Here is an 11875-nt window from a genome sequence, read left to right on the forward strand (position 1 = left end):
AATGTTTTGCCACAGGTAGATCCATTCTTTTTTCTCTTATTGTGTGACGATGAGCATTCATCCTTGTTCTAAGCTTTTGCCCTGTCTCCCCCACATACAGACCCCCAGTTGGACATTTAGTACAAATAATTAAGTACACCACATTAGATGTAATGCAGCTGAAAGTACCTGCGATCTTGTAGTCCTGATGTGAGTTGGGGATCTTTATCTTGTCTGTGGTCATTATAAATGGACAGGTTTTACATTTTTTCTGGTTGCAAGGAAAGGTTCCTGCAGCTGTTGGAGAGGACAGGGAGTTGTTAAACTAGGCAGTTTTTTGATAACAGTTCACTTATCTCAGCTCTGCAACCCGTCACTCTCTGAAGGTCCTGTGGGTAGTAGAATGCCGAAGGAGGTCAGCGCAATGTCTTCAGGCATCCCCGCCCAACACCCGGTCCTGCTTCTGGCGGCAGCGGACGGTCTCCGATTTTACCCGCTGAGCTCCTAGTCCATGTAACTGCAGAGCTATAGAATCGAGCTTTCCGCAAGGTTCCACTTAGCGTGTGTCTCTCTGAGCAGCCACCGTCACCCGAAATGGCTGCGCTGCAATGCTCTACCCAGCGTGCTCCTCCCTGGATGTCATCCGACGCCCGGACGTCCAGACTGCGATGCTCTGTCCGACGCATGTTCCCCTGCGCACCGGCTGATACGGGTGCATCTCTCACACTACCGCCCTATCTCTGCATGCTGCGGCCTATCGCACTCCTCACTGCGGCTGTGATCCGCACCTGCTCAGCTTTCTGGTGGGAAGCCCCTCTCCATTCCTGCACAGCCCCTTTTTGCTTACTGTTTCTGACCACGCCCCCTTTACCCAGTTTACCGGCTCGCTCCGGCTACAATTGCATTCTCTCCAGCAACATGAGGTGCGGCCCCAGCAGTTCCAGACCCGGCACTTCAGCAGTCCTGGCAGTCCGGTCCTCCCTTCTACATATGGACACTACACTAATAAGAGCCTTAGTATCCGCAGCTTCAGCCCCATGGCTGGAGAAATAATTCTTCCAGATAGCAATTTACTTTAGTGTAAATATCACTGTACTTGTGCTGCGCTTACGAAAATGAAGAACCTTTGATGGTATACAATAAAGGTTTTTATTTACCAATGCGTTTTGGCACCAGAGTGGCACCTTTTTCAAGGTAATTTTTTTTTATCATAATCACATTTTTTCTTTTTTACCTTGGAAAGACGCCAGCCGTGATTTCTCCCCTAAAGTGAGATATATTATATAGTTCCTAGACTCAATCAGTATAATGGCAAACTTGTTCCATCATTTTTTACAAAGGCAGTGCAGGCATCAGGACCGGGAAACCTGGACAGATACACAAGGACCTGTTCGGCCCACCATGAATTCGCTAACCATACTTTACACATGTCTGTTGCCACAGGATCTTTATATACCTAATCTAGGTATTGCTCATGTTTGGCAACGTTTTACAGTCTCCATTTGGTTGAGGAATGTTTCTTTGCTGTAGCCATGCCCCCTTTATGTGGCCACCCACATCCACACACACTTCCTGGCCTTTACACCTTCTTCCCTACCTTTTTATGACCCATTTTCTGCCTTCCCAAATTAGGATATCTTCCGAAATCACTGGTTTTGAGGAGATTTTGGCCAGTTATTCCCATTTTTGTACCTATTGTACTGTACCAATAACCTTTCTTAGGCTACCTTCAGACTTCCGGCTTTTTGATTCCGGCACCCTGCGGCGAAAATTTCCCAAACCGGATCCGGCGATATGTGGTGCCGGATCCGGCTTTTACATCATTGGGATACATTGTTGCCGGATGATGCCGCATTAACACGCGGCGCGTCCGGCTTTTCCCGGATCCGGCGAAAAGTGACGATGCGGCGTTTTAAAAAAAACGTTGCATGCAACATTTTTTCCCTCTGCCGGACCGCTTTTCTCTACTGTGCATGCCCGGAATATTTCCTCGGGCGTCAATTAACCCTGCAAGCGGCAGCAAAAATAAAATCTCTCCACGTCAATTAACCCTGCAAGCGGATCTCTCCGCGTCAACCCTGCAAGCGGATCTCTCCAAGTCAATTAACCCTGCAAGCGGTGGCAAAAAATAAAATCTCCCTCTCTCTCTCACTCTCCCTCCCTCTCTCTCACTCTCTCTCTCTCTTTCTCTGTCTCATATTCACTCACATTTGCTGATCTGTTCCTTTAAATTTCTCCTCCACCGTATCCGGCCAAATGAAGCATCCGGTGTCTGCGTTTTCAGCCGCATCTGGTACTACGGCTTTTCACCGCAGGCCGCCGGATTCCAAAGCCGGAAGTCTGAAAGTAGCCTTACCTGCCCAATTTCTAGTTATTTCTTTTATTGTGATTCTTGAGTTTATAATGTTCTCCTGCTGCAGAAATAACACAAGCTTGTCTTTAGGTTTTGATGATGGCTTGAAGTTGCCACCTCTCCTGAAAGGGCTGGGGATAATTTTGATATTTGTAGTTCAGTAAAATAATAAGTGTATGCTTCGTTTGCAGTCATATTGGTTTTAGCTGCAGTTTTCCTTAATTTGTGTAAAACGCTATTGTTTTGCCACAATTTTTTTATTTATTATGCTTATATAGCGCAATCATATCCTGCAGCGCTGTACAGACATTATCATCATTGTCCCTTTGGGGCTCACAATCTAATTTCCCGATCAGTATGTTTTTGGGGATTTTAGAAAAAGAACTTCAAAAATGTCAATGTGACCACATGGTATGAATAGATGCTAAAGGCCTTCAGACACTGATGTGCATGGAGTATCCTGACTTTTCCAGGTGACGTCCTCAGGGGGGAGAAGGATTGGGCATGTTGGATTTTAACACCTGATTCTATTGTTCTCCCTGGAGGTAAGCTGATGATAGAGGTATCTGATGACGGCTTATGCATCTCTCCATATAGAAACCTCTTATTCCCTTGGCCACGTCATGCGTGCTTGTGAAGGGAACTAATGTTTGGCCCTCTGATGTGTTTGTTCTCCTTTATGCTGGAATCACACATGATGGAGTAGATCTGAAAAGAAGATAAAGGAAGATATCTACGTGTCTTATACATTTCCGTAGATTCCTGTGTTTGCATCAAATATTGCTTGTGCTTCAGGGGAATCACCAGGTTTTTTTCTGTGTAATCTATAAGCCACATCCCTGATTCCAGTGATGTGTAAGGGTACCGTTACACGTAGCGATGCACCAGCGATCCCGACAACGATATGGATCGCTGGTGCATCGCTAAGTGGTCGCTAGTGAGCTGCCACACAAGCAGATCTCACCAGCGACATAGGAGTGGTCAGGAGTCGCTACTTACCTGTCATACGAGGCGATCCTGACATCCTCCCGCCCGCGTCCACGCGTCGGTCGTCGGCGCCACAGGAAGCCCAGCAGGAATCGGCCGACAAGAAATGGCCCAGGCCGTTCTCACGCGATCAGCAATCATCGCGGGGGAGCCGGTCGGCGGTAAGTGTCACATGTAGCGATATCACTAGCAATATCGCTGCTACGTCACAAAATCAGTGACGTTACAGCGATATTGCTAGCGATATCGTTACGTGTAACGGGCCCTTAACTTACTGGGCTGCTTCCTGTAGTTTTGATACAATCACATTTTTATCAGCAGTGGGTTATCACCAGAGGACTAGTAAACCTGCTGCTTGTAGTCATCCATATTCATGAGCTCTGTATATCCCTGCCACATCACTGATTGGCGGAAGCTTTCTGCCTATGCACAGTAAACACAGAAAACTATCAATCAGTAGTGTGGGCAGGGATATACAGAGATCGGCATTCAGAGACCTGGTAGATCGTAAGACTTATTCCATCCCGACAAAAGCCTCTTTCTGCTCCGATCCCTCAGCAGTGTATGAGACGTCTGCAGAAGCCATTCCAGGTTTACTGCAGCTTGATGCATCTACCAGAGGGGATATGAAATGCAGAATATTTAATGGATAACAGTTGTTAAGTGGCTTCATAAAACATTGCCTCATTCCCTCTGCCAATATACCTAGGTTTTAGTGACCTCTGTTTCATAGCATTGCTCTTGAAATGAGTTCTATTAACTGAGAACTGTCTTTCATGATTTCCTTCATAGGAAAAAATACTTTTGTGGCTTCTTCAATTTATGCAAGAGCAAGGGATTTCTTTGGATGAAACAGACAAATGTGGGAACAGTGCGGTGAATATAGCGTCTCAGAATGGATATCTGGGCTGTGTGCAGGTAAGAAGCAGAACTAACGTGCAACTTCTTATTACATGGAGCTTGTCTTGGGATTGGTGAGAAATTCATGAAATATCAGAGGGAATCTGTCGGCAGGATCTCACACAGGTCCAGCAATATCTTTACATGGCCAGTCCGTTCCTCCATTTGCCAGGAAATCAGAAGTTTAATTGATATGCAAATGAGACTGTAGATCTGACGTTTCTGTCACTCCAGCTCTATTGCGCGCCCAGCGCTGGCTTCTCCTCCGCTTGACAGGCAGCCTGTATGCTATAGTTTCAGGCAAAGAACCCGTCAGTCAGCATCAGGCCGTAGATGAAGCTATAGTGACAAAAGCTTCAGATATAGCGCAGCCTCAGTTGCATATCAATTCAATCACAGATGTGTCGGTAGGGGAAGAACAGACTGACCGTGTAAAGATATTGCTGGATAAGTCTTTTAAAGAGCTGCATAGCATGATTTCATATTTCAAAGTATTTGAAAAGTTTTCCGCTTTCAGCAAAGTGCACACCAAAGGTTTGAGAGAACCACTGAGCTCAGTGATTGGCTGCAGCCAATGTCAACATCACCACTGCAGCCGCCAAAATGCAGGGACATGTGCATGCGGCAGAGAGAGAGTACAATCTTTCTTTACTTTACACACCTCCCCGCATTTAACATCCACTTTGATGAAAAATAGAAAACCCCTTTAAAGGGAATTTGTCAGCAAGATTTTGCTCAGTAACCTACAGACAGTGTCAGGTTGGCGCCATTATACTGATTAAAATGATACCTGGGTGATGAAATCCATCTTGTGGTTGTTGTTTAACCCCCAGAGGTATTTTCGTTTTTGTGTTTTTGTTTTTCGCTCCCCTTCTTCCCAGAGCCATAACTTTTTTATTTTTCAGTCAATATGACCATGTGAGGGCTTGTTTTTCACGGGACGAGTCATACTTTTGAATCACACCATTGGTTTTACTATGTCGTGTACTAGAAAACGGGAAAAAAATTCCAAGTGCAGTGAAATTGCAAAAAGTGTTTTTTTGTTTGGCTTTTTTTGCTAGGTTCACGAAATGCTAAAACTGACCTGCCATTATGATTCTCCAGGTCATTACGAGTTCATAGACACCAAACATGTCTAGGTTCTTTTTTATCTATGTGGTGAAAAAAATTCCAAACTTTGTAAAAAAAAAAAAAAAAAAATTGCGACCGCAAACAATTAGCAATTTTTTTTTCAATGTGCGCCCGCTCTGGTAGGCAGGAGGTGGCACCCTAGGCAGGTGCCCACCCTGCCAACCCCTTGTCCTGGCCCTGGGCTCCAAACTTACAGATAGATTTGGGTACAAACAAATGACAGATAATATCTGATCTGTATGGTGACTGTGAATATTCTGTATCTTCATAGGTTTGTTCATACAGTGACTTGTGACAGCAGGAAAAATATTTCATTTAGAAGTTTGACATCACAGTCAGCCTTTTTGCACTAACTTGGGTCATTAAAGGGGTTGTCCAGGACTTTAACAGTTATGGCCTGTCCTTAGGATAGGTTATCGATGTCAGATTGGTTGAGATGCAACACCCGACACCCCCCCGCCGATCAGCAGTTTCCGGTATCAGCGGCAACTAGAACTGCTTCGGTATGGAGCTGCACAGCACAGCTTCATCAACGGTATAGTGGCTGTAGCCGAGTTCTGTACATCCACCCCCTATTGATTCAAATAGGTGGCTGATGTGCATTACCTGGCCGCGGCCACTATACAGTCGATGGTCCTGTGCTGTGCAGCTCCGTAACTGGGCAGTTCTATATGTCACCGTATGTCTCTAATGAACATTGTCTTATTACAACTCAATTTAATTCTCTTAACTCTTTTTATAAAGTCAGTTGCACACAACAAAAAGTGGGACAGGAAAGCTTGAGCCCAAAAGAGAAGCAATTTTTGGGTAGTCTCAGACTGGTTGAGAGGAGCACCTACTATATTTCTTTCTTCTGTGTTCTATAATTGAAAACATATCAAAAGCCGAAATCTTTGAGTGTGTACCAAAGCCAGTGCCAAAAGGTTGTCTGAATTTAATGAGTCAAGTTTTGGCACTGTCTAAAATGCTAGCTGTCCTCTAAAATATACATTAATGTGAAATGGAAGAGCCAACATTTCAGATGCTTTATGTTTGGTGCCAAATATCATAAACTGATGTTTTTCATGCAAAAATGGCTTAGATAGCAAATACTCTCTTTTGACAGCATAATTGTTCATTTGGGGTTTTTTTAAGATATATTTTTTATTAGCTCATATATATATATAGTTTTTAGTGCCTTGATGGGCATGGGCAGTATGTTTGCAGTGCCACATCTCTGATGAGGTGTGAATATTTCTTCACTTTTACTCAATACATGTGGTCAGAATGGAAAGATTGAAGATATAAAGATCAAAGGTTTTAACACATGGATGCTGGAGTAGATGGTGGCAGTAGAAGTATCTGTGTAATTGGTAAAAATAAATCATTTTTCGTAGAAAAAAATAAATCCTATATTGTAAGACAATCTAAATCTTTCATATTATTTTTCAGACATTAGTTGAATATGGAGCAAATGTCACCATTCAGAACCATGCTGGAGAGAAGCCATCTCAAAGTGCTGAACATCAAGGCCACAGCATGTGCTCCCGATACTTGGTGGTGGTGGAGACTTGCATGTCATTGGCATCACAAGTTGTCAAGCTGACCAAGCAACTTAAAGAGTAAGCAAGGCCTACAATTACAAGATGTGGTTCCGTCCTGTGTTTTTTTAAGACCTGAAGATCCACTTGAGAACTGTTGCCTGTGTGGGAGACCAGAGATCATCCATTGGAAACAGTAGAGATAAGATGACAAGACGTAGAAAATCTTATCTACTGGGGTCAATTGCTTGAGTGTATTTTACATAAATTGGGTCCCTCAACAAGTTTGTGTTCCATGCGATTTTAGCTATTATGTGGCCTTTTTGTGTATCACCCAAATTGGCCCAATAGGCATACGGTGGTAATGAAGGCAATGAAATGTGAAAAGTGAAATTAGTTTTTTTTTTTTGCTATAGCCTTTAAATTATTTGACAGTTTACAATTGCAGTTTCCTGACCCCAGTTAACGGCAGATGAGGGGACAAAGTACAAAATTTAACAAAATAGTATTTTTTTGTGAACGTTGTTTTGTTTTGTTTTGTTTTTTGTTTTTTTGGGGGGGCAGTAAACTCTTATTCATATTCATTTAGATTTTCGCCTTTTTGTCTAATTTTAGGTTTACGTTGCACACATCACTAATTTGTAGTGAAACCTCCACCAGGTGGAGCTGGTGAGGGAAGAGAGGTTACACACTGAGTAGCAAACCTGAGCCACAGCACAGGTGCCACAGGTAACGAGAGAGAATAGTCAGACGAACCGAGTCAGAAACTAGCAGGAGCAGACGTACCAGAAGGAGCAGCAATACACGTAGTCAAAATACCAAGCCGAGAGTCAGAAAGCCAGAACATGAGCACGGGGTCTAAACCGTGAGATGAAATACGTGGTCGGGGTACAAGCCGGGGAGTCAGATGCCAGAGAGGGAACGTAACAGCAGAGACGAATACCAAGAGACGGGGTCAGAAATCAGTCCGGGTCATACACGTGAATATCAGTCAAAGGCAGGAGGATCACGAAGGTACAAGGGTCAGAGGCTCTAAACTGGAAGCTTGAGCTATCACTAACACTGGTCAGCAGGCTTTGAGAGACTGAAATAGCCCAGCTAGCTCCAGAACGAGGCTGAGGAGATTAACTCCCGCATGACCAGTCCGGAGTGAAGACAGCAGAAAATAAACTCCGGACTGGACCATGACATAATTTAATTAAACTGTACTAATCCTAACTATCATTCTCAGGTGAAGAGACCAAGACATTATGGACTAAACTTGGGAAAGTCACAAAAATAAATGGGTTTCACATGCTGCTGTAGCTGCTTTTTTCACACAAAAAATGCAGCAATATCTGATACCTGTGGGGGTTTTTGCTGCGTTTTTGCACTCTCATTACTTTCTATGGTTGAAAAAACGCTGAAAGAAGTGACATGCTGCAGTTCTCAAAGAAAAAAAAACAAAGTGTGTACATGAGATTTCAGAAATCTCATAGCTTTTGCTGGTACAGTGAAACGGATCTTTAATTTGCATAAATTTCACTTGATTGTTGTTGTTTTTTTATGATGGTCTTTGTGAGCTTGGTTTTTCTTTTACAGAAGTTTTTGGCTGATTCCTCAACAATCAAAATATAGCACAAATGTACTCCAGTACCCTCTCCCTCCACACCCTGGGGAGATTTTATGTGCTCCAGTTATTTTGTCGCAAATAATATATAGGTGTGGAGAAAATAAAAATGCAAAAAGAAAAAAATGCCCTTGGTGGGAAGGGGTTAATCATGCTTTTTTGATAACCATTGCTTACATGGTATTCTATAGCCAAACACAAGATAAAAATCAGAGTGTGTGGCAAAGTAGTAATTTACAGCAAGCTGTAATCTGAGATACATAAAACAGTTTGAAGTTAATAGGTTTCTTTAGGCTAGGAAGCTTTCCATAGAATGAATATGAAATATCGTTTACATGGAAAAACTGGGGATACATTACTATCTGGCCTGCCATAGCCAGTCTAGAATATTGCACCCTATAGATAAGAGGCATTTTAGCTGCAAAACCAATGGAAGAATTTTTCAGTTTGAAGATCTTGTTTAAAGACAATCTGTCAGTAGGATCATCCTTCCTAAGCCGTGTATATGGGCATGTAGGCCATTGGAAGCTAAATAAAATGATATCTTGATATCTGAGATCTGATGTCTTATCCCAGAGAAATCCACAGGTTTTGTTATATGTAAATGAGCTTCTAAGGTTTATGGGCTGATCTGCATGAGACTCCGCCTCTAGAGGTGATTTTAAATGAAAGGGGGTTTTACCAGTGTGAGACATGTAATGACTGAAAGCACGCTCTCCTGATCTACATGTCTCACACTGGTAATGTCATTTAACACAGGGTTCCCCAACTCCAGTCCTCAAGGCCCACCAACAGGTCATGTTTTCAGGATTTCCCTTCTATTGCACAGGTGAAGCAATTATCACCTGGGCAATACTAAGGAAATCCTGAAAACATGATCTGTTGGTGGGCCTTGAGGACTGGAGTTGGGGAACCCTGATTTAACATAACCTCTGGAGGCGGAGTCTCATGCAGATCAGCGTCCGGCCCATAGATCTTAACAGCTTATTTACATATAAGTAAAACAAAGATTTCTCTGAAATAAGACATCGAATTGCAGATATCAAGGTATCATTTTATTCAGCCTCCTATGACCCACATGCCCATGTAGACATCCTGTGGTGGGTTGCTCCTACTGACAGATGCCCTTTAACGTACTGAAGAAGCTCTAACATTTTATATTCTGTCATAAGGATTTCTATATCGTACAAATTATTTAGGCGTCGCAGGTGATAAAAATAAATTAATAAAAAACATTCATGAGTAATTAAAATGATTAATATTTAGCCAAACTTTTTTTCCCATGGTTTCCACTTTGTTCTCAGAAACTTCTGCTGTAAATCTTTTACGTGGGAATATATCCCAATTCAAACTTATGGTAATGTGTTACCATACAGCCGGGCATGCAGGCTATGAATTCTAGTCCATGGTATCCAGAAAGCATACATAGGAGAGGAGTGACATGATGGACTTGAGACCAGCAGCCTGGAGTCTGGTTGCCTTAACAGCTTCTCTTTCCATTGTGGATATATTGGTAGAGTGATTGCAAGAACCAACATTGTCTTTTCTTTACAGGCAGACAACGGAGCGGATCACTTTACAGACACATCTCCAACAGCTATTAGAAGCCCAGAGGTCCGTGCCAACATCCCCCAGGTACTAGAATACCATATTCAAGCTGTCATTTTCACTTTGTATCTTTCATCTCTATTGTTTGGAGGGTCCATTGTGGTTTATGTTTTCTGGTATTTTTGAGTAAAAAATACTTGAAGCGGTTTTCCGGCCTTAGGCTATAAGTCTGCTATCACTCTGTGACTGCAGACTTATGAATCCCCACATCGTACACTCTGCACGATCTAAAGATTTTTCGATGCTGGCGCCATGGGCAGACGATCATGTGATCTTACTATGTAATTTGCATACTTCTGGCCACAGTCCGACTAGACTTCTCCGGCCTTGCTCAGTACACTACATTGAGCGAGGTAGCGCCTGTCTGGTCAGCACGCGACCACATGTTTGCAAAACACATACTGTACTTGCGGTCATGCGTCCACCACTGGTTCCATAGAATTCTCATATCATGCAACGTGCGCAATGTGAGGACTCACAAGTCTGCAGCCTTGTAGCCTAAGACTAGAAAACTCCTTTATCAGAGTGCGATATAGTCATCTTGATTCACCCATGTCTATCAGGATCCATTGGAAAATACCCATCACAATGTCATGTCTATTATAAGCCAAAGCCGTAATGGTGTCATGAATAGGTCATGGTATGTTTATATGAATACTTGTATTATAATAATTTACTTTTTTGAATTTATTTGTCAATTCTTTGGCCCTTAGAGATGAAGTGTATATATTTTATGGGCTGTGAATAATAGATGAGTTCTCAAATGCTATATACTCAAATATTGATCTGTGCTTAGTTTTATTTTTACCTCATTCACAAAGTCTTGCGCATTATGTGTACATTATCACAGGCTAGGATTTCACATCTTGAAATTCACTTACGGCTCTTGTAATTCACGGACTATTTGTGTAATGCCTTCATGCAGGAGAAGCCTTTCCATCGTACCACTCCATTATTATGTGATGGTGATCAGCTAAGGACCTCATCATTCCACCATGCTACAGTGTAATATAATCAGTAAGCTACAGAACAGATCTCTACTTGATGAATATACATTTCCCACCACAAAGCAAGCTACAGGTGTAGGGAAAACCCATTAACAGAATGTAACCTGAGGTCATAAGCTTTGCAACAAGGTGTCAAAGATTCAATGTTTGAAAGAATTTTCTAATTCTAGTATAATAGCATATTCTTTATAGATCTGAAATTAGGTTAATGGACACAGATAAAAAGAAATTATGAACAGTCCAGCCATCCCTGCCCTCACCCCACCATTTGATTGTCACACTCTTCACTTCTGTTGTATATTGTGCACTTTCTTGCGGTCCAGCCTCCTGTGTTCTTCAGTCTCCATTTTGATTCCTAATGTGCATTTTACTCCTCTGTCTTCTACTATAAATACCACGATACATCAGCAGAGCATCAGTTGGACAGCTAGAATCAGTAATTTGCCTCCTGTGTTAACAATGTGATTATTTTCCCTCTAAACTATTCTGAATAAATCTAATAGGTCACAAGTATACAGTCATGCAAGCTGAGTTGTGATCTCCTACATTATAAGTCTGTGACAGGAGCTGTCTAGTCACCATCAGCAATTGTGATAGGCGTTTCAGTCACCCCATGTTGAGAACTTCAGTGGTACATTCCATGCAATTTCATCATATGTGAACTTCTGGTGACTGCGATGGCAGCCCTCTGTAGAGAATGTAATGTCGTTTAATTCCAAGATGGTCACCATAAGATCACAAATCCTAACTGAGGAAATGGAATCCCTGAGTTTTGAGATAG

At 42.5% G+C, this 11875-nt stretch overlaps 1 protein-coding gene across 3 annotated transcripts in view; it reads left to right on the plus strand.

The window, feature by feature from the left end:
- The window catches only part of SNCAIP (synuclein alpha interacting protein), a 320769-nt gene that overhangs the window by 284687 nt on the left and 24207 nt on the right, over positions 1–11875 (plus strand). For all 3 annotated transcript variants that reach the window (XM_073556172.1, XM_073556094.1, XM_073556231.1), the window contains 3 exons: positions 4112–4237; positions 6782–6951; positions 10034–10114. In XM_073556172.1, coding sequence (XP_073412273.1) covers positions 4112–4237; positions 6782–6951; positions 10034–10114 — 377 coding nt within the window. The remainder of the gene's footprint in view (positions 1–4111; positions 4238–6781; positions 6952–10033; positions 10115–11875) is intronic.

This window comes from Dendrobates tinctorius, unplaced genomic scaffold (genome assembly GCF_039654945.1).
Source record: "Dendrobates tinctorius isolate UK_male_01 unplaced genomic scaffold, ASM3965494v1 ptg000003l, whole genome shotgun sequence".
In the NCBI taxonomy this organism is placed as follows: domain Eukaryota; kingdom Metazoa; phylum Chordata; class Amphibia; order Anura; family Dendrobatidae; genus Dendrobates; species Dendrobates tinctorius.